We start from the raw sequence: 23,905 nt of genomic DNA on the forward strand, positions 1-23,905 counted from the left end.
CTTTAGCTCATTTCTGTATGTTTTTGAAAAGAGATTCTTTTTCCCTTCTCATATAGGTGGGGGGGGGAAATACCCTATAGGGGTATAAAAACAATTGTGTTGTCTCCAAGTAACTTGGATTTTGTATTGCACAGGCTTGGTATAGAAAACAGGCAACCTATTTGTTATGTTATTCTTGTTGCTATGTCTGTGCCGGGAGCCTGAGTAAGTACAACTACCTTTTTCCATTGTATGAAGTCTGCTAGAAAATGCTCTTCCCCCCCACCCATCTGATCAGAAAACCTCTGGTAACTGAGAATCTTGGTCATAAGCTTAATCTCTGGACACAGAATATAGAACGTCATCTGAGTTGGAAGGGACCTTGGAGGTCTTCTAGTCCAACCCCCTGCTCAAGCAGGAGATCCTGTACCATTTCAGACAAATGGTTTCCAAACTCTTTTTAAAGAATCTCCAAGATTGGAGCACCCACAACTTTTGGAGGCAAGTCGTTCCACTAATAAATTGTTCTCACTGTCAGGAAATTTCTTCTTAGTTCCAGGTTGCTTGTCTCCTTGATTAGTTTCCATCTGTTGCTTCTTTTCCTGCCTTCAGGTGCTTTGGAGGATAGGTTGACCCCACTCTTCTTTGTGGCAGCCCCTTAGATACTGGAATGCTGCTAGTCGTTCATTAAAGTAGACAATTCCAATTCCTGCAACCGTTCTTTGTATGCTTTAGGCTCCAGTCCTCTGATCATCTTTGTTGCTCTTCTCTGCACTCTTTCCAGAGTCTCTACATCTTTTTTATATGGTGGCAACCAAAACAGGACCTTGCATAGAATAGCAAATTAATACAAAAATATATTGTGAGGGGTTGTTTAGGCTCTTTTTAAAACTGGTACTCTTGGTACCACAGTAGTTATAGAGTTATGTTCAGGAGGAAGGAAGTTTTAAGAGTTAGTAAAGGATCACTAATAAAATATTCATATCCCACATATAATAGGTTTGTACTTTGCAATTTTCTCTGTGAGTTTCATCAACATGGCTTTGTTGTTCCTGCACTTTGTATGTTACCAAGGTGATGTATGTTATATATTGAGGATCCACATGCTTTTTGTTCAGATATGGTACTTTCTAAAACGTTTTTTTTAAATCCCCTGTATACTTATTTTTATAAATATCTCAAGGTGGTGAACATACCTAATCTTCCTTCTCCTATTCTGCCCACAACAACAACCCTGTGAGGTGGGTTAGACTGAGAATGAGGGATTGGTCCAGAGTCACCCAGCTGGCTTTCATGGCTAAGGTGGGACTAGAACTCACTGTCTCCTGGTGATTGGCCCAAAGTCACCCAGATGGCTTTCACACCTAAGGCAGGACTAGAACTCACCATATCTTGGTGATTAGCCAAAAAGCACCCAGTCAGCTTTCATGCCTAAGGTGGAACTAGAACTCACCATCTCCTGGTTTCTAATCTAGTGCCTTAACTTAACCAAATAATTTAAGTAAAATTGAGGGGCTAGCATTTAACCTAAATATCGTCCGAAAACCAGTTCTTCTCACATGCATTTGTGGCAATACTCCAAAGAAGTTGTTGATTTTTCATGTTCATTTTTCATCTATTTATCTATATCTATTCATACATACATACATACATACATACAAAATTTTGATACATTATAGTGATTAGCGGGATATTACAACAGTTCTAATTTTCTATTTATTTACTTACAATAATTGTAGAACACTGGTGGTGAGTCCCTTCAACATTTCTTTTATTTTCTAACACGTTTTCAATAACTGGCATAGATTTCTAAAAAATGTGTTTCCTTTTGCATTTGAAAACACAGTTCCCTCCCGTATCTAAACATGAGGGTGATAGCAAATAGCAATAGCCAGTGGTGGGATTCAAATGTGTGAACAACCGGTTCTCTGGGTGGATGCCACTTCCGGAAGTCCATTCGGGGCCCGGGCAACAAAAAATGAGCTACCAGTTCTGCCGAAGTGATGTGAACCGGCTGAATCCCACCACTGGCAGTATCCCTTAGACTTATATACCGCTTCACAGTGCTTTGCAGCCCTCTTTGAGAAGTTTAAAAATGTCAGCCTGTGGCCCCCAACAATCTAACTCCTTGTTTTACCAACCTTGGAAAGATGGAAGGCTTAGTCAACCTTCAGACTGTGAGGGTTCGAAGTTAGCCCTACTTTGAGGGCCCTACTCCCAGAAATAAGAATGTGTTAGTTGACCAAATCCTGGTGGCGTTAAAGCTTATTGGGGATTAATTGAAATTGAATAGTGATGTGACTGATTTTATTTTCACTTATTGTGCCTCGTTCCTTACGCTATGCATTTTTTTGTGGCTTATATATTAAGTGCCTGAAGACTTATAAACATGTGAAGAACTGTAAAGTCGCGTGCTTCACATAGAGACGGACACAGAGCTGGGGTGAAGATGAGTTTATTCTGAACAGAACGAACTGGGGAAACAGGGAAGCCTGGCGTCTATTTGTACCTGCCCAGGTGGATGGCATCCAATCAGTTCAAACCTGGGCTTCCTGCCAGTGCAGGTGACAGTGGGTGTAGATCCTGGCTTCCTACCAGGCTGACCATGCCTGGGGCTGTCAACAGCTTAACTCATTAGGCTTATCCTGAGTGAGCAGTCATCGCCCGGAGCTGTCCAGCCCCTCTGCTGATCTGCACCATCAGCCTCCTGCTGTGCTGTCCTTAGTGTATGCTGGGAGGCATACACTGCAAGAACGGTTGCAGGAACTGGGTATGGGTACTCAGGAAAAAAGAGAGGACTAGAGGTGACATGACAGCAGTATTCCAGTGTTTGAGGGCCAGCCACAAAGAAGAGGGGGTGTATTCTCCAAAGCACCAGAAGGCAGGACAAGAAACAAGGGATGGAAACTAATCAAGGAGAGAAGCAACCTGGAATTAAGCTGAAACCTCCTAACCGTGAGGCCAACTAACCAGTGGAATAACTTGCCTTCAGAGATTGTAGATGTTTCATCACTGGATGTTTTTAAGAAGAGATTGGACAGACACTTGTCTGAGATGGTAAAGGGTCTCCTGCTTGAGGAAGGGGTTGGACTAGATGACCTCCAAGGTAACCTTCCAGCTCTATTCTGATTGATGGATGGATGGAGTGATTGATTTCTATTTTAGCTGACTCAAAGGCCTTCCTCTGAACAGTCTATTTACTAAAGCTGTTAAATTTCCCCTTGCAAGATGACTTTTCTTATCTAATTCCATTTTCCTTTTAATGAAAACCAGACTTTGGCTGTGGATCAGCTTTACAGTTGACTATCTCTTAAACCAGGGGTGTCAAACTCAATTTCATGGAGGGCCGCATCAGCATTGCGGTTGCCCTCAGGGGGCCGGGTGGGTGTGGCCTGGGTGGGCGTGGCCTACTGGGTGGGCGTGGCTAGAGTGCGTATGGCCTACTGGGTGGGTGTGGCCAGCTCTACATCGTTGGCATCAAGGGGGCCTATGGAGGCCTGGGCAGGAGTGGGACAGATCTGAGGGTCTCTGGCAGGAGGAGGGTCTCTGGGCCAGGGCCAAGGCAATGGAGCCGTTCCCTCACTGTTTCCGGGATGGCTTCGCGGGCCGCATGAAACCACTTCGCGGGCCGGATCCGGCCCCCGGGCCTTGTGTTTGACATGTCTGTCTTAAACCATCCAAAAGTTTGAAATTAAAATCTTTAAGTGTATTGCAATAGAGGGACTTTACACCCAAATGTTCAAGGAGTTGGTTGCCTTAGTTTTCACCTTGAGCTTAATATTCTTAATAGCTTAATTAAAAATGGATATTTGTATCCAGAGGCAATTAATTTCCAATGAATTATTTCTAAATTAAAATCCAGAGGATTATATTAACTTTATGAAAACGAAAGCACAGGGATAACCCCTGTGATTTTTTTTAAATCAACTCAAGCCTGTTTTATCCCATTGTGTAGTAGTAATTGGTGCAGAAGGAAATCTTTGTTGTTTTTTTGAAAGAAGAAACATTACAAACATAATTAATCTTATGCAACATGGATATATCCTGGACTTGCATTGTTACAGTCTAACATGATGAAGTGAAAGTACTTTATCAGACTTCTGAATAGTTTGAATTAGAATTGCATTTGATAGTGTAGAAAGTAAAAGATAATGTGCAATATGATCAATACAGGAGAGAATGAAGTTTATAATTGTTTATATTTAGTAGTATTGAAATGGTGTGTAAATGTGGTTTATGTCTACGTGTCTGTTGATATCTGTGCTGCCCCTCCCCCCCCACAAAACTGTGTTTTAGTGTGTTTACTGATATTCCCCCACACCCTTCACCAAAAACCCGGAACTGTTCCAACTAATTCTAGCCACAAGCAGACAAATGCTAGTTTGTTGAAACCAGGAGAAGGACATGAGTCATGAGGATGAACAAAACAGTATTCTTTATTAATAAAACTCCAGGTTCATTTCATTTCTGAAAATCTTACTGTTTATTGAATACACCACCTGGTTATGTAGAAGAAAAGATAACTCTGAGGTTCCAACACCAATTCATAGACTTAAACAATAGTTTTCCCAGGCAAACCCTCAACGTCTTACGTAATCCATGTCAACAAATCCACTTTGTTATGGGAACCGTCTGCTTCAAATCCACACCCGTTCTGGCGTCCTTAACAAGGCTTCAGGCTCCCATGGTCTGCAGCTGAATCGAAGAAGTTTCATTTCTCCTTCTACCCACTTGAAAGTAACACTTCCCCACCCCCTTAACCTAAAGGCAAGTTGAAACACAGAGCATGTAGTTGCCAAAGTTTCATCCTTGGCAACTAGCTTCTTGGGAAAAAACATTCTCTGCAAGCCTTCAGACATTTTGGGTAGGTATTCATACAAATATCACCAAATCCCTGCATCCGTTAACAACAAGCATGCTAAAGTTTAAACCTTGTTTATTTGTATCCAACCTTTCCCATTCCAAAACTAAGGAAGATGATCTGACATTTAATGAAATAATTTCATTTGTTCTGAATAGTGTGTGCGTCAGAAAGTCCAGCTACGTATTGCACATTATATGTATACGTATTTTAAAATTAAGATCACGTTTTATATACAAAACACACCCAAATAAACAGACGGTAATAATCTGCGTTCCATAATGTTCCATAACATGAATTCCTACATCTTTTCTCTTTCCACAGCTTATAAAAGATCATTTTACTATTAATTTTCTTTTACAACACTGTTATAATAAAATCTTGATTTTATTTCTCCCTTCTTCAAAAGACTATAAAAAGCGGGGTGGGTGGGAGAACGCAATGAGCCAAGTTCCTCTAGTAAAATATTTAGGTTTATTATTTAAATCAGAAGCTAGCTTTTAATAGAAAAGAGTTAAAATATGGAGATTCGTATAATAAAACCAGTGTAGCACGCTACTATATAACTTGTCTCAAAGTTTGCATCATGGCTTAGATTTCCAATTAAGCTTGCCTATGAATATGGCTGCATTGTTACTCAAATTTAGCCAGATTTTTTTTTAAGCTCTTTTCTCCAAAAAATTTGGAACACACAAAGAATTGATTTCTCCCATGTTATTTTCTTACCTGGTTCGTTCAGATTTCAGATTCTTTTCCTGGGCAAGATACTTAGATATGAAAAAAGCCATTTTTTTCCTGTTTCTAACAGTTTCAATACTTTAGCGTTTTGTTTTGTAATCTGGCAAACATAGAATGACGTTACAATTATTTGCCCTTACAATATGAAACAAGAATTCTATTAAGCTAATTGTAGCTAATTAAGCCAGCTTATGGACCAATAACAGCCTCCTTGGGGCAAAGGATGTGAAAGTTTGCAAGATGGTAGGGACAATACAGAGTTAATTCATCTCTAATCCAGATTGCGACTAGATCAGGGGTAGGAAACCTTGGCTTTTTTATGACTCATGGATTTCAACTCCCAGAATTCCTGAGCCAGCCACGCTGAGGGAAAAGGGAGAGGTTTCCATGCTTAGCCATGCTGGCTCAGGAATTCTGGGAGTTGAAGTCCACAAGTCATAAAAGAGCCAAGGTTGCCTACCCCTGGCCTAGACCTATGCCATTTTATGACTTGTGGACTTCAACTTCCAGAATTCCAGAGCCAGCCATGCTGAGGGGAAAGAGAGAGGTTTCCAAGCTGAGCCATGCTGGCTCAGGAATTCTGGGAGTTGAAGTCCATGAATCATAAAAGAGCCAAGGTTGCCTACCCCTGGCCTAGGCCAAGGCCGCTTTATGACTCGTGGACTTCAACTCCCAGAATTCCTGAGCCAGCCACGCTGAGGGGAAAGGGAGAGGTTTCCATGCTTAGCCATGCTGGCTCAGGAATTCTGGGAGTTGAAGTCCACAAGTCATAAAAGAGCCAAGGTTGCCTACCCCTGGCCTAGGCCAAGGCCGCTTTATGACTTGTGGACTTCAACTCCCAGAATTCCAGAGCCAGCCATGCTGAGGGGAAAGGGGGAGGTTTCCAAGCTGAGCCATGCTGGCTCAGGAATTCTGGGAGTTGAAGTCCATGAATCATAAAAGAGCCAAGGTTGCCTACCCCTGGCCTAGGCCAAGGCCGCTTTATGACTCGTGGACTTCAACTCCCAGAATTCCTGAGCCAGCCACGCTGAGGGGAAAGGGAGAGGTTTCCAAGCTGAGCCATGCTGGCTCAGGAATTCTGGGAGTTGAAGTCCACGAGTCATAAAAGAGCCCTGGACTAGACAGTCCTTTTCCCTCTAAAAAAATCTTAAGAGCAATAGCAGGTGTAAAACTTAAATGCACAGTAGATATTGCTGAACAGTTACTAGTTGCAATCTTTTTCTCTCTCTCTCTTCAGATAAACACCGTTCAAGCTGATTCCAATTATGAAATTGGCACATTGTTTGCTTTACTTTAAAACTTCAAATATGCACGGGTAGTGATATAGTATGCTTAATTCATTTAAAATGATAAGGAGAATAATGGAATAATAGAGTTGGAAGGGACCTTGGAGGTCTTCTAGTCCAACCTCCTGCTCAAGCAGGAGACCCTATACCAGGGGTAGGCAACCTCGGCTCTTTTATGACTCATGGACTTCAACTCCCAGAATTCCTGAGCCAGCACGGCTCAGTTTGGAAACCTCTCCCTTTCCCCTCAGCCTGGCTGGCTCAGGAATTCTGGGAGTTGAAGTCCACAAGTCATAAAGCGGCCTAGGCTTAGGCCAGGGGTAGGCAACCTTGGCTCTTTTATGACTCATGGACTTCAACTCCCAGAATTCCTGAGCCAGCATAGCTGGCTCAGGAATTTTGGGAGTTGAAGTCCATGAGTCATAAAAGAGCCGAGGTTGCCTATCCCTGCCCTATACCATTCCAGACCAAAAAAAAATGTCCAATCTCTTCTTGAAAACTTCCAGTGATGGAGTACCCACAACTTCTCAGAGCAGGTTGTTCCACTGATAGATTGTTCTCACTGTCAGGAAATTCCTCTTTAGTTCTAGATTGCTTCTCTCCTTGGTTACCTGCCATCCATTGCTTCTTCCCTTGCCTTCTGGTGCTTTGCAGAATAGCTTGACCCCTTCTTTGTGGCAGCCCCTCAAATATTGGAACACTGCTATCATATCACACCTAAATTCCTTCTTTTCATTAAACTAGATATACCCAATTCCTGCTATCATTCTTCATGTATTGTAGCCTCCGGTCCTCTGATCATCTTTTTTTGCTCTTTTTTGTTGCACTCTGGCTGGCTGACCGGCGGTACTCAGCATGTGGTCCTCAATGGAACCGCATCTACATGGAAGGAAGTGTGTAGTGGGGTGCCCCAGGGCTCTGTTCTGGGCCCAGTGCTCTTCAATATCTTCATTAACGATTTGGATGAGGGGATAGATGGGGAACTCATCAAATTTGCAGATGACACCAAGCTGGCAGGAATAGCCAATACTCCAGAAGATAGGCTTAAGATACAGGAGGATCTGGACAGACTCAAACACTGGGCGCTATCTAACAAAATGAAATTCAATGGTAAAAAAAGTAAGGTTCTGCATTTAGGCAGGAAAAATCAAATGCACAGGTATAGTATAGGTGGTACCTTGCTCAATAGTAGTAACTGTGAGAGGGATCTCTGAGTCCTAGTAGACAATCACTTCAATATGAGCCAGCAGTGTGCTGCAGTGGCCAAAAAAGCCAACACAGTGCTAGGCTGCATTAACAGAGGGATAGAATCAAGATCAAGTGAAGTATTAATACCACTTTACAATGCTTTGGTAAGGCCACACCTGGAATACTGCATCCAGTTTTGGTCACCACGATGTAAAAAAGATGTCGAGACTCTAGAAAGGGTACAGAGAAGAGCAACAAAGATGATTAGGGGGCTGGAGGCTAAAACATATAGGGAACGGTTGCTGGAATTGGGTATGTGTAGTTTAACGAAGAGAAGAGTGAGGGGTGACATGATAGCAGTGTTCCAATATCTCAGGGGCTACCACAAAGAAGAGGGAGTCAAGCTATTCTCCAAAGCACCTGAAGGCAGGACAAGAAGCAACGGATGGAAACTAGTCAAGGAGAGAAGCAACCTGGAACTAAGGAGAAACTTCCTGACAGTTAGAACAATTAACCAGTGGAACAACCTGCCTCCAGAGGTGGTGAATGCTGCAACACTGGACATTTTTAAGAAGAGACTGGACACTCATTTGTCTGAAATGGTATAAGGTTTCCTGCCTGAGCAGGGGGTTGGACTAGATGACCTCCAAGGTCCCTTCCAATAACAACTTCTTCTTCTTCTTCTTCTTCTTCTTCTTCTTCTTCTTCTTCTTCTTCTTCTTCTTCTTCTTCTTCTTCTTCTTCTTCTTATTATTATTATTATTATTATTATTATTATTATTATTATTATTATTATTATTATTATTATTATTATTATTATTATTATGATGTCTCAACATCTTTTTTTTATGTTGTGCTGACCAAAACTGGATGCAATATTCCAAGTGCGGTCTTACCAAGGCCTTATAAAGCGGTACTAACGATACGCGTGATCTTGATTCTATCCCTCTGTTAACCTGTCTTGAAGCATCTGTCCGTGATGTATGCATGTATGCACGCATGCATTTATGTTTGTAGGTAGGTATGCATTAAACCGCCATCTTTGTGAGCACCATCTTGAGTTTTTAACCACACCCATTCCTGATACCATGTGATTAAGGAAAGCTAACATCTTCCTCTTGATCAGTCATTCTTCTACCCTTGCAAATAATATTTCTTTACCCCGCACAGCTCATCACCAATGAGGGAAATAGCCACGCCATTGAAAAACTCCAGACCGAACACAACCACAGCCAGCAACAGATCAAGGATTTGGAGACAAAGTTGGAAGTGAGTATTTATCTGTGACTGGAATTAACCTCCTAAGTTGTGTTAATGGGAAATTGAAAGATGTAGATAGACTTTTTCCTTTAGTTCCTCTGCAGCTTAAATTGTCCATTTCATAAACAGAGCTTGCCCTGGGGTATCTTTTACAATGTCCCAATTTAGGGGCAAATCTTTCTTTTCTCTTCATGATGAATCTGATGCTGATGTTTCGTACAGTTGCTATGTGGCAGTAAAAAAAATGGACCAAATATTCTGATAGCAGATTGAAAGTGATAAGCTAAATCCTGATGTGGCTTTTATTTATAGCTGAGTAAGGAAGCGTGCTTGGATACGTTTCACAACATCAATCAAAAACTGATCATAGTTTCCAGAATAGAGGTAAGAAGAAAGTGATTGCTCTTCCCAGGAACTATAATTGCTATAATGGCGATCAACTGAGATTTGCACACCTCATTTATTTGCGGGTTGCTGTATTTTTATCCTATTTATCTGTTATTATCTCGCCAAGCCATTCAGATCTGATTAAAAAAAGAAAACTAAACTATTTTAAATGCATGACATTTAGCAGAAAGGGAATAAAGAGAAAAGAGGATGGTAACATTGAAGATATTTATAAGCTGCCCCTCAAAAACATTCTGAGGGCAACTCAGCGTAAGAAATAAAACAATAAAAACATAAATGCAGAAATGCAAATATATAAAGTAAGGAGAGAGAAAAATTAGCTTGAAAACTGAAACGATAACAAGGGAAATTTGTACAAGTTACATTGTGGATCCCTTAGACTTAGAGGAAGGGGGTTCAAATTGGGCCTTGGTTGTCTACCTGGACATTACGTGCTATAGTTGCCCATGTGGACATCTAAGTACAGGATTGGTTGGTAGATGTGACATCACATAGGTCATCACACAAATGATAGAAACTATATTCATCCACACATTCCTTTACAAGGGCTGTTTACTAATTGGAATAATATTTAAGTCCAACCTCTATCTGAGCTATTATACATGGACTGCAAAACTTCAAACAACCACTAGGTGGGAGCAAACGGTATCTCTTTGGTATGTTTTGCTGCCATCTAGCAGTCATTCAGATTATTGCAGCTCGGTAGACCTGAAAATGATATCACCATCACTCTTTTTTGTACATCACTATCACTCTGTTTTGTATATCACCATCAGTCTGTTTTGACTGGATGCTGCTCATATTTTTTTTCTTTTGGAGATCTATCTCTGGAAATGGGGCAGAGCCATTTTTGTTTAGGTATGTGCCATTTGGCAAGCTCGAATGTTGTAATTATATATTTCTTTATTCATAGCACTGGACAAAGAAGATAACATTGTCCTTTCACAGGCTTTTATCAATGGTACTTTTAATTGGGATGGTAAAACTGGTTTTGTAGCTGGTTGCGCTCCTCCCCTCTTCTACCCAAAATCTCTTTTTTCTCTCTCTCTTCCCAGCAAAGCAGAACCTGGCTCCATTTCATTTGGCATGATCACCACTGTTGGCATTTTTGCCAGCTCCCCAAAATGTCAATGCATTATGATAGCCAACTCTGGCTGTGCCATTTTTAAGCACTTCTTAAGAGAGTCTGAAAAGAAAGACACGCAAACTGTTGAGAAGAAAAAATGGCAGGGCTTGTCCAAAACAAGTTTTGGTTCTTCAAAAACTGGGACAACCGCCATTGTTTAGTGGAGAGTAGGCAGATTAGGATATTCTGATAAACAGGCTTAATAAAAGAAAGCAAGGCCAATGTAGCCATTAGTAGCAAATGGTCAAATCCTGCTTTGTTGGAGACCACGTTCTGATATTTTTGGATGGCCATCTTTTCTTCTCCTATGTAAGAAATGTAACTACCAGTGCAAACGTTTCACATGGACACTTAATTATAGTGACTAGTGAACTCCATCAGTCATGGAAAATATGCAAATCTGATGGAAATGTGACTGGGATTCCCTGGTAACTTGAAGTTGGTGGGAGATGACTCTGAATACAAATCAAATGGTCACTATGGAGGAACTCCAAGTCTAGAAACAAACTAGGCCAAACGATATCTTGGCCAACTGAAGCCTTTGGTTCTGCAATGAAACAGTCATCATTCGGACTAGTCATGAAGGAAAGGTAGACTTCCTTGCTTCCATGTGGGGGCATCATAGAACATACAATAATAGAGTGAGAAGGGACCTTGGAGGTCTTCTACTCCAACCTCCTGCTTGAGCAGAAGACCCCGTACCATTTCAGACAAATAGCTGTCCAATCTCTTTTTGAAAGCCTCCAGTGATGGAGCACCCATAACATCTTAAGGCAAGCTGTTCCATTGGGTGATTGCTCTCACCATTATGACATTTCTCCTTAATTCCAGGTTGCTTCTGTCCTTGGTTAGTTTCCATCCGTTGTTTTTCATTTTGCCTTTTAAGGCTCTGGAAAATAGTTTGAACCCCTCATCTCTGTAGTAGCACATATATATATATATATATATATATATATATATATATATATATATATATATATATATATATATATATATATATATATATATATATATATATATATATATATATATATATATATATATATATATATATATATATATATATATATATATATATATATGTGTGTATATGTATATGTATATGTATATGTATATGTATATGTATATGTATATGTATATGTATATGTATATGTATATGTATATGTATATGTATATGTATATATGTATATATGTATATATGTATATATGTATATATGTATATATGTATATATGTATATATGTATATATGTATATATATCCATAGGCTATGGTTGAAAATTGAAAATATCAAGATGGTGACCACAGTACTATGATCAAAGCTGCACATTTTTATGCGCATTATGCGCATAAAGTGAGCTGAACATAGATTGCACTCTTGCAGCTGCCAATTTGATTCTTTCAGCTGCGGTCACCCCTGGTGTGTTCATTCATGCCTGCTTCCAAATCTATTCTTAACATCCCTCTCCCTCCAAATGGGATGGACACTGTCTTTCCCCCGTTGTGCATTCCTTCATTAATTGGGTGAAGAAAAATAAGATTTCTAATAATTTGGGTTGTCCTTAAATTGTTGTCATCCCCTACGTGGAGCAAACCCAAACAGCATGTACCCACCCCCACCCCAAATGGGGAATGTTGCAGAGGCGCATTACGCAAATACATTCAATATGTGAGTGGGAATTGGATTTTTGCTTTATTTTTACATTAGCCTTTTGATTGGTGTTAATTATTGGCCTCTCTGCAAAGAGATATTGATCGAAGAATATATCTTTGCACGTTGCTAAGCAAATAACTACAATAAGTGGCACTGATCGTATGAGTAGATCATCTTCGGGTCTATAAAGAGTTCATTTATACATAGATTATGCAGTGAGAAAACAAAACAAAGTGGTGGAAAATATTTGTAGCGTGGGTGGTAGATGCTGGGCGTAATTTATTCTCTGAGGTTGTTTAGCTTCTGAATAGTTTATCACCAGGCTAGGTAACTTCATCCATGGAACTTCGGATGATGTGTCTTATTCCAGTTCTCTTCTGCTTTTACAAGGCCTTATGTGGTCAGTGGGTCATGTGACCAGCTGGTCATGCCCTGTGAGGGTCATCTGAGGGTGAGGTCACTCTGGTTGGAGGTCATGTGAGTCAGCTCATGGTCAATGCTGTCATTGGTTGGATGTTCTATTGATCCAGCTTCTTCCAGACTTGTAGGCTAGTTGCAGATCAATAAGTTTGTTGATTGATCCATTCATTGAATACCAGACTTAGATGAAACCCCATTTATGCCTAGGGAGATTCTCAATCATCTAGGTCACGGGTAGGCAACCTCGGCTCTTTTGTGACTCATGGACTTCAACTCCCAGAATTCCTGAGTCAGCTATGCTGACTCAGGAATTCTGGGAGTTGAAGTCCATGAGTCACAAAAGAGCCGAGGTTGCCTACCCCTGATCTAGGTCATGATTGTCCCAGAGGTGCTTTTTTCAAGAGGCAACTAGAGAGTCATTGAGGCCACTTGGAGGTTTACCTGTGCCCTCAGGGTCATTTGAGGAGTGCAAGTGGGTGTGGAGCCTTCTTGGCTGCAGGATGTTTTCCTCCACATCCATTTGCACCACTCAGGTGACCCTGAGGACACAGAAAACCTCCAAGTGGCCTCAACGACTCTAAAAGAAGGCAAATGACCAGCTGTCTGCAAGGAGTATAAATCCTGCCATTTCCCACCATCCAGTCAGAGCTGAAGAAGCTTCTTGGATGAGAAGCAAAATATCTTCGAAGAAAAACTCCAGCTGCCTCTTGAAAAAGCACCTTTGGGATAAACCTTCACGTCTAAATTAATTATGTGTTATGGGGGGTCTAGCCAGATTTTCTAGAGCAGGGAGAGGTCAAAATGCCAGCTGGGATCTTGTGATCACAGACTATATTCCATTTTTTATGTGCATCAAATGTGTAACACACATTAAAAGAGGCCAGGGCTTTAATCATGCAGTTGTGGCTGCCATCTCGAGCCCCAGCTAATGCTCCATTTCCTGATTTTAATACTGCCAAACTGCAAAAAAAAAAAAAAGAACTAGGAAGAAATTTGGAAATGCCTTACGGCTGTCCTCTTGACACAGAGAACAACTTCATTTACCAGTTTCCAAAATAATAATAATAATAATAATAATAATAATAATAATAATAATAATAACAACAACAACAACAACAACAACAACAACAACAACAACAACAACAAGAAGAAGGAAACAATTGGCAATCAGGGGCTGAGAGACAGTTTACTGAGGCAAGGTTAATTTTACACACTCGCACACTCATTTTCTGTGTGAGTGCTTGGATAATGGAATTTAATAAAGTGTCGGATTATCTTTGAGCTGCAACACAAAAACTCAAAAGTAAAATTCCGAGATATAATACTGGACATTTCTTTTGCATTCGTTTATTTTCTCGGTGTCACATACCCAGAGATTATAGGGAGTCATGTGTTTACTTTCATCTCCGAGAGACCCTCAAACTTCAAAGCAGATGTTGCAGTCATCAAAAGGCTTGGAAATTAGAGATCTACTCTGTGTAAACAGGTAGTCCTCGACTTTCATTTGACAACATAAATTTGGGACCCACTTGTGACCGTATAGGACTACCTGTATTCTCTTCTATTCGAAAGATGCGGCAATATTTATTATCAGAACAAAAATTCTATGCTTTGTTACAAAAACATTTCCGGCTACAACAATTCCTGTTACAACAATGAATTCATTGGTAAACAGGTAACTGTTGATAAGTATAAAATATAGATATTTTTCCCCCTGGTTTTTTTCCATTTTCTTAATTTTATTTTCAGATGCTCTTTTTAATTTTATTTTTTTTAAAAAAAAAAAGTTTAAAAAAGCCTTCAGGTGCTTTGGAGAATAACTTGACTCCCTCTTCTTTGTGGCAACCCTTGAGATATTGGAAGGCTGCTATCATGTCAGCCCTGGTCCTTCTCTTCATTAAACTAGACATACCCAATTCCAGCAACTGTTCTTCATGTGTTTTAGCCTCCAGTCCCCTGATCATCTTTGTTGCTCTTCTCTGCACTCTTTCTAGAGTCTCGACATCTTTTTTACATCGTGGTGAGCAATATTGGATGCAGGATTCCAAGTGTGGCCTTACCAAGGTGTTATAAAGTGGTATTAACACTTCACGTGACCTGGATTCTATCTCTTTGTTAATGCAGCCTAGCAGTGCGTTGGCTTTTTGGCAGCTGCAGCACACTGCTGGCTCATGTTTAAGTGATTGTCCACTAGGACTCCCCAAAAAACTGACTTCTGAAATATCAATCTATCAATCAGAATAGAGCTGAAGGGACTTTAGAGGTCTTCTAGTCCAATCTCCTGCTCAGGCAGGAGACCCTAGATCAGGGGTAGGCAACCTTGGCTCTTTTATGACTCGTGGACTTCCAGAATTCCTGAGCCAGCGTGGCTCAGCTTGGAAACCTCTCCCTTTCCCCTCAGCGTGGCTGGCTCAGGAATTCTGGGAGTTGAAGTCCACGAGTCATAAAAGAGCCAAGGTTGCCTACCCCTGCCCTAGACCAATTCAGACAAATGGCTGCCCATCTTTTTCTTAGAAAACCTCCATTGTTGAAGCAACCACAACTTCTGGAGGCAAGTCGTTTCAGTGATGAATTGTTCTCCCTGCCTCAGAAATTCCTCCTCAGCTCTAGGCTGGTTCTCTCCTTGATTAGCTTCCATCCATTATTAAGTATTAATAATGTATTAATTATTAAATAATAAGCCATGATTCCAGTAAACCTGAGGAGGCGTCCTTCCTGGGTCCTTGGGCCACAACCTTCTAAGTGCCACACATCTGTCTGTACTTTCAGTCCTAATTCACCTCACAGAATAAAAATGAGTACAAGTGGTCCTCGATTTACACCACTTCATTTAGTGACCGTTTGAAGTTACAACGGCACTGAAAAAAGTGACTTATGGCGATTTTTCACACTTACGACCGTCGCAGCATCCCTAGAGTCATATGATTTACTTTCGGATGCATCACAACTGCTTCATATTTATGACGGTCGCAGCATCCCGGGGTCACGTGATCCCCTTTTGACACCTTCTGACCAGCAAAGTCAATGGGGGAAGCCAGATTCACTTAACAACCGGGTTACTAATTTTAGTAACTGCAGTGATTTGCTTAACAACGGTGGCAAGGAAGGTCGTAGAATGGAGTGAAACCTAACAACTGTTTAGTCTCCATTGTGGTCGTAGGTCAAGGACTACCAGAAAGGGGGAAATCTCTATTTGTAGACCTGCAGTATAAAGTGTGCCTCAGATATGTTATCAAACTGCTTGTTTATATAAACCCCTGATCAAAGCAAAGAAGGAAAAGATTAAAAGTGTGGCTTTACTTTAAAGAGGCAATTATAATGCTTCAGCCTTCCGTGCGAGGCTGCTGAACTTTGATTTTTTTTCCCCCTATCTATCATAAGCCTCTTTCCATCTAATCTTTGACAGCTGAATAGAAGTTGGATCTTTTTCTGATGGTTAGAGGATTTTCTTAATTCTCAAAGCAGGGTCATCCAAGGGAGGTCCTAAAAGTAAGCTGGCAGCTGCAAGTGGGCCGTTGAAACCTTGCTGCTTAGTTGGAATGAGGAATAGTTTTAGACAATTGATATAAATTGGTTTATTTGAGATTGTTTTTATTGGGTATCAGATTGGAAGGTATTATTTTGTATTTGAATAATCATTGATATGATATATCTATATATCTTTGGAATTTACCTATATGTGTTAAAGTTTGATAGTTTGAATAGTTTAGGATTGTTTGCGTAAGTTAGATCATGATTGTTTGTATTTTTATACCCTGTGTTTTGGTATTAGATTGGAAAGTATTATTTTGTATTTGTATAATTATTGATATGATATATATATATATATATACAGTATATATATATATATATATATATATATATATATATATATATATATATATATATATATATATATATATATATATATATATATATATATATATATATATTTAAATAGTTTAGGATTGTTTGCGTAAGTTAGATTATGATTGTTTGTATTTTTATACCCTGTGTTTTGGTATTAGATTGGAAAGTATTATTTTGTATTTGTATAATTATTGATATGATATATATATATATATATATATATATATATATATATATATATATATATATATATATATATATATACAGTATATATATATATATATCCCCTTCATGGATTACTGCCTTGTCGTGGCGAAGGGGCTTGCGTAATTCAATGAAGCTATGAGCTATGCCGTGCAGGGCCACCCAAGACGGACAGGTCATAGCCGAGAGTTCTGACAAAACGTGATCCACTGGAGAAGGAAATGGCAACCCACTCCAGTATCTTTGCCATGAAAACCCTATGGACAGTACCAAAAGGCAAAACGATATGACGCTGGAAGATGAGCCCCTCAGGTCGGAAGGCGTCCAATATGCTACTGGGGAAGAGCAGAGGGCTAGTACTAGTAGCGCCAGAAAGAATGAAGCGACTGGGCCAAAGCCGAAAGGACGCTCAGCTGTGGATGTGTCTGGTGGTGAAAGGAAAGTCCGATGCTGTAAAGATTTTTTCTCCATAGGAACCTGGAATGTAAGATCCATGAATCAAGGAAAGCTGGACGTGGTCAAACAAGAGATGACAAGACTGAACATCGACATCTTAGGTATCAGCGAACTAAAATGGACAGGAATGGGTGAATTTAATTCAGATGACCACCAGGTATACTACTGCGGGCAAGAATCCCTCAGAAGAAATGGAGTAGCCTTCATAGTCAATAAAAGAGTAGGAAAAGCAATACTGGGATACAACCCTCAAAATGACAGAATGATCTCAGTTCGAATCCAAGGCAAACCATTCAATATCACAGTAGTCCAAGTCTATGCCCCAACCACCAGTGCTGAAGAGGATGAAATTGACCGGTTCTATGAAGCCCTACAGCACCTTATAGAACTAACACCAAAAAATGATGTCCTTATCATCATGGGGGATTGGAATGCTAAAGTAGGAAGCCAAAAGATAACCGGAATAACAGGCAAGTTTGGCCTTGGAGTACAAAATGAAGCAGGGCACAGGCTGATAGAATTTTGTCAAGAGAATACGATGGTCATAGCAAACACTCTTTTCCAACAACCCAAGAGACGGCTCTACACATGGACATCACCAGACGGTCATCACAGAAATCAGATTGACTATATGCTCTGCAGCCAAAGATGGAGAAGCTCTATACAGTCAGTAAAAACAAGACCAGGAGCTGACTGTGGCTCAGACCATGAGCTTCTCCTTGCAAAGTTTAAGCTTAAACTGAAGAAAGTAGGGAAAAGCACTAGGCCACTCAGGTATGAATTAAATCATATCCCTGTTGAATATACAGTAGAGGTGACAAATAGATTTAAGGAATTAGATCTGATAGACAGAGTGCCTGAAGCACTATGGACAGAGGTTCGCGACATTGTACAACAGGTAGCAACCAAAACCATCCCAAAGAAAAAGAAATGCAAGAAAGCAAAATGGCTGTCTGAGGAAGCTTTGCAAATAGCTAAGGAAAGGAGGGAAGCGAAAGGCAAGGGAGAAAAACATAGATATGCCCAATTGAATGCAGAATTCCAGAGAATAGCTAGAAGAGATAAGAATGCCTTCTTAAATGAACAGTGCAAAGAAATAGAAGAAAACAATAGAATAGGGAGGACCAGAGATCTTTTCAAGAAAATTGGAGAGATGAAGGGAACGTTTAATGCAAAAATGGGCATGATAAAGGACCAAAATGGCAGGGACCTAACAGAGGCAGAAGAGATTAAGAAGAGGTGGCAAAATTACACAGAAGAACTATACAAGAATGAGCTTAATGTCCCTGATAATCACAATGAGGTGGTCACTGACCTCGAGCCAGACATCCTAGAATGTGAAGTGAAGTGGGCCTTAGAAAAGCTGAGCAACAACAAAGCTAGTGGAGGTGACAGTATTCCAGCTGAGCTATTCAAAATCTTAAAAGACAGTGCAGTAAAAGTGCTACACTCAATTTGCCAGCAAATTTGGAAAACTCAACAGTGGCCACAGGATTGGAAAAGATCAGTTTACATTCCAATTCCAAAGAAAGGCAGTGCCAAAGAATGTTCAAACTATCGCACCATTGCACTCATTTCTCATGCTAGTAAAGTCATGCTTAAAATCCTACAAGCTAGACTTCAGCAGTATGTGGATCGAGAACTACCAGAAGTACAGGCAGGATTTCGAAGAGGCAGAGGAACTAGAGATCAAATTGCCAACATACGCTGGATCATGGAGAAAGCTAGGGAGTTCCAGAAAAACATCTACTTCTGCTTCATTGACTATGCTAAAGCCTTTGATTGTGTGGATCATAACAAACTGTGGCAAGTTCTTAAAGAGATGGGAGTACCAGACCATCTTATTTGTCTCTTGAGAAACCTATATGCGGGCCAAGAAGCAACAGTGAGAACTGGACACGGAACCACTGATTGGTTCAAAATTGGGAAAGGAGTCCGGCAAGGCTGTATACTGTCGCCCTGCCTATTTAACTTATATGCAGAGCACATCATGAGAAAGGCAGGGCTAGATGAATCAAAAGTTGGAATTAAGATTGCCGGAAGAAATATCAACAACCTAAGATACGCAGATGATACCACTCTAATGGCAGAAAGTGAAGAAGAACTAAAGAGCCTCTTGTTGCGGGTGAAGAAGGAGAGTGCAAAACTTGGGTTGAAACTTAACATTAAGAAAACCAAGATCATGGCATCTGGCCCTCTCAATTCCTGGCAAATAGATGGGGAAGAAATGGAGGTAGTGACAGATTTTATTTTCCTGGGCTCCAAGATCACTGCAGATGGGGACTGTAGCCAAGAAATTAAAAGACGCTTGCTCCTGGGGAGGAAAGCCATGGCAAATCTAGACAGCACACTAAAAAGCAGAGACATCACGCTGTCAACAAAAGTGCGTATAGTCAAGGCTATGGTCTTCCCAGTTGCAATGTATGGCAGTGAAAGTTGGACCATAAGAAAGGCTGAGCGCCAAAGAATTGAGGCCTTTGAACTATGGTGCTGGAGAAGACTCCTGCGAGTCCCTTGGACTGCAAGGCGATCAAACCGGTCAGTCCTAGAGGAGATCAATCCTGACTGCTCTTTAGAAGGCCAGATCCTGAAGCTAAAACTCAAATACTTTGGCCACCTAATGAGAAGGAAGGACTCACTGGAGAAAAGCCTAATGCTGGGAAAGATCGAGGGCAATAGAAGAAGGGGACGACAGAGAATGAGGTGGCTGGATGGAGTCACTGAAGCTGTAGGCGTGAGCTTAAATGGACTCCAGAAGATGGTAGAGGACAGGAAGGCCTGGAGGAATGTTGTCCATAGGGTCGCGATAGGTCGGACACGACTTCGCAGCTAACAACAAATATATATATATATATATATATATATATATATATATATATATATATATATATATATATATATATATATATATATATATATATATATATATATATATATATATATGTTTGGAGTTTTCTTATATGAGTTAAAGTTCGGTAGTTTAAATAGTTTAGGATTGTTTGCGTAAGTTAGATTATGATTGTTTGTATTTTTATACCCTGTATTTTGCTCTGGGAAGCGGGGGGGGGGAAGGGGAGGGGAAAGGGAGGGAGGGGTTGGGGAGGGTTGGGGAGGGGAAAGAGGGTGGGGGGGAGGGGGGGAGATGTTTTTTTTTCTTTTTTTGGTTTGTTAAAGATAAAATGTATTGTAAAACTTTTTAATTAAAAAAGAAAAGAAAAAGAAAACATGAAACCTTGCTGCCGAGGAAACAGAGTATTTGTAGATCGGGGGTTGAATTGTGGGGTCCTTGGTGCTCTCTGAGCTTGGTGGTTTTCTTGCAGACCTTTTATTACCTGATTAGGTGACACCTTCAGTGCTGGAAGAGAATGGGGTTTGCGGAGAGGAGGAGGAGGAGGAAGAGGAGGAGGAGGAGGAGGAGGAGGAGGAGGAGGAGGAGGAGGAGGAGGAGGAGACTGTTATGTACAATTACTTTGCAGTTCCTTGTTGCCATGATTGAACTTCCAGACACAACTACTAGAATTAAAATGCAAGCATAACTTCAGATATCTCATTTTAATGATATATCTAAAGATTTAATGAAGAGAAGGACTAGGGGTGACATGATAGCAGTCTTCCAGTATCTCAGGGGTTGCCACAAAGAAGAGGCAGTCAAGCTATTCTCCAAAGCCCCTGAAGACAGGACAGGAAGCAACGGATGGAAACTAGTCAAGGAGAGAAGCAACCTAGAACTAAGGAGAAAGTTCCTGACAGTCAGAACAATTAACCAGTGGAGCAACCTGCCTCCAGAAGCTGTGAATGCTCCAACACTGGAGGTTTTTAAGAAGAGACTGGACAGCCATTTGTCTGAAATGATATAGGGTTTCCTGCCTGAGCAGGGGGTTGGACTAGATGACCTCCAAGGTTCCTTCCAGCTCTTGTTCTATTCTATTCTATTCTATTCTATTCTATTCTATTCTATTCTATTCTATTCTATTCTATTCTATTCTATTCTATTTTATATTCCAATATCTCATCTCTTCTCTTCTCTTCTCTTCTCTTCTCTTCTCTTCTCTTCTCTTCTCTTCTCTTCTCTTCTCTTCTCTTCTCTTCTCTTCTCTTCTATTTTCTCCACCTAACTTTCACTTTCTCCATCAGTTCTGCTTCAAAGACCAGGGTAAATCTGAACTCCCAGGTATCAATTTTCTAATTACCCTTTTTTGCACCAAGGAGGTACATTTTCTATAATTAGACAGAAATACCAATTCTTCGATGTGCTAACTGAGCAGATAGAGACTCTCGGATGAATGCTATTTCCCAAATCCTGAGGAGATCGTTGTTAAGCTTCACCCTTCGCTACTCCTAGTAGCAAACGTGGACAAATATGGATTTAATGTTTCGGGTGGGAATAAAAATAGAAAATTGCTAGAAGGCAGAATCCTGCAATCTAGAGATGTACAAAGTCAATGATCGACTTCTGCATTTGGAAGTCGCTCCTATGACAATTTTGAGATTATTGAGCTAATATTGCAAGAAATCATATATAAAGAATACATCGCTCTTGTGCTTATGATGGTAACCAGTGGGTTGCCTTCAGATCTGGTGCCTCTTAAGATTTTTTTTTTTGTTGTTTAATCAGTTTCCTCCTGCTGCTGTTGCTCTTCCCTCCGGATTTTTGGCACAATTGTGCATAACAGAAAATTGGAAGCCAACCATATTTTCCTTTGATTTTTGGGTTCAAAGCACAGCTGGATGGTTGTGCGTAGAACATTTGATGCCGCACACTTTCTCTCTGATCAGCCAATCAAATAATTACGATGTTTTCTTCCAGATTTGCCAGGTTAATTCCATTGTGAATAGCAGGGGAGTATCAAAGCTGTGGACTGTTTAGGTTGGAACATTCTGATAATAATGGAAGGAATTCCAGATGACTTTGGGACTGTTTCAAGCATCCCAACCTGTTTTTTTTCTGTCCAGCCACCTGTGGCGGGAGAGTGTTTCCTCTATTTATTTATATTTTCTTTGTCAGTTCAGAATGGAGGTTAAAAAGGGTTGAGCAATTGCAAGTTAGCCTTTGCGGCTAATATTAGCTTCCCTACAGCTAGTCCTTGGCTTGCAACAGTTCATTCAGAGACCCTCCGAAGTTACAACAGCACTGAAAAATGGGACTTATGTTCATAAGTACTTTCACCCTTCTGACTGTTGCAGCATCAGGTGATCAAAATTCAGATGCTTGGCGACTGACTCACATTTATGACGGTCGCAGTGTCCCGGGGGTCACGTCATCCCCTTTTGCGACTTTCTGACAAGCAAAGCCAATGGGGAAGCCGGATTCACTTACTAACCATGTGACTGACTTAACAACTGCAGTGATTCACTTCACAGCTGTGGCCACAAGGTTCCTAAGATGGGGCGAAACTCACTTAACAACTGTCTCACTTAGCAACATAAACGTTGGGCTCAACTGCGATCATAAGTCAAGGACGACTCGTATTTCATTTTACAAAAGCAACGCTTCGGGTGTAAGGGACGTCTTCACGATTGCCCCAAATGTCTCCGTTGCAAAGTTATTCATTTGTGGTTGTTCAGTCGCTAAGTCGCGTCTGACTCTTTGCAACCCCCTGGGCCACAGCACGCCAGCCCCCCACCCCACCCCCATCTTCCACTGTCTCCTGGTGTTTGCCCAAATTCATGTTCATTGTGTCGACACTTTCTAACCATCTCATCCTCTGCCGTCCCTTTCTCCTTTTGCCTTCCATCTTTAAAGTTGTCCATGCATTCACTGAAAGATTTTCATGTGTGTACCACTGACCTCTAGAGATGCAACTCAGGCAGTGATGGGATTCAGCCAGTTCACACCAGTTCGGCAGAACCGGTAGCTAATCTTTTGTTGCCCAGGCCCAGAATGGACTTCCGGAAGCGGCATCCACAGAGAGAACCGGTTGTTCACATATTTGAACCCCACCACTGAACTCAGGCCACGGTGACACCAAACCAAATCAGACAAAGAAATTGAAAATGAAAAAAAAAATATCCGATCTGACTAAAGGGAGACAGCCTTTCACTGCCAAAACGCCCTGTATAAACATAAGAGCTTCTTAAAGAAGAAGAGGGAAACGGAGTGCACACTGTAGGGACAGCGTAACTTTGAATGGTTGCTAAGTGACCTGTCATAAGTTGAGGACTACTTGTAATGTTTCTCAAGCATTTGTCTAGCATCCTCCAGCGTGACCCTTAGCAGCGGGGCTGAAATGAAGCAAACTCACATGACATTTTGCTGTAGGGTTACATACTCAACTAATTTTAGGACTGGAGAAAACCAACAAGTGTGTTTTGCTTGGCAGCCAGTAGATATGAGTTTCTTACCCGCCATACAGCATAACAGAGTTGGAAGGGACCTCGAAGGTCTTCTAGTCCAGCCCCTTGCTCAAGGCAGGAGAACTTAAACCAGTGATGGCGAACCTTTTAGAGACCGAGTGCCCAAACTGCAACCCAAAACCCAC

At 40.8% G+C, this 23,905-nt stretch overlaps 1 protein-coding gene across 1 annotated transcript in view; it reads left to right on the forward strand.

Moving 5' to 3' along the window:
• The window catches only part of LMNTD1 (lamin tail domain containing 1), a gene marked incomplete at both ends in the record, with an annotated part of 150,204 nt that overhangs the window by 70,095 nt on the left and 56,204 nt on the right, over positions 1–23,905 (forward strand). The window contains one exon of the mRNA XM_081331941.1: positions 9,223–9,321. Within this exon, the coding sequence (XP_081188067.1) occupies positions 9,223–9,321 (99 nt within the window). The remainder of the gene's footprint in view (positions 1–9,222; positions 9,322–23,905) is intronic.

The sequence above is a fragment of the Vipera berus genome (genome assembly GCF_964194415.1).
Source record: "Vipera berus genome assembly, chromosome: 6".
In the NCBI taxonomy this organism is placed as follows: domain Eukaryota; kingdom Metazoa; phylum Chordata; class Lepidosauria; order Squamata; family Viperidae; genus Vipera; species Vipera berus.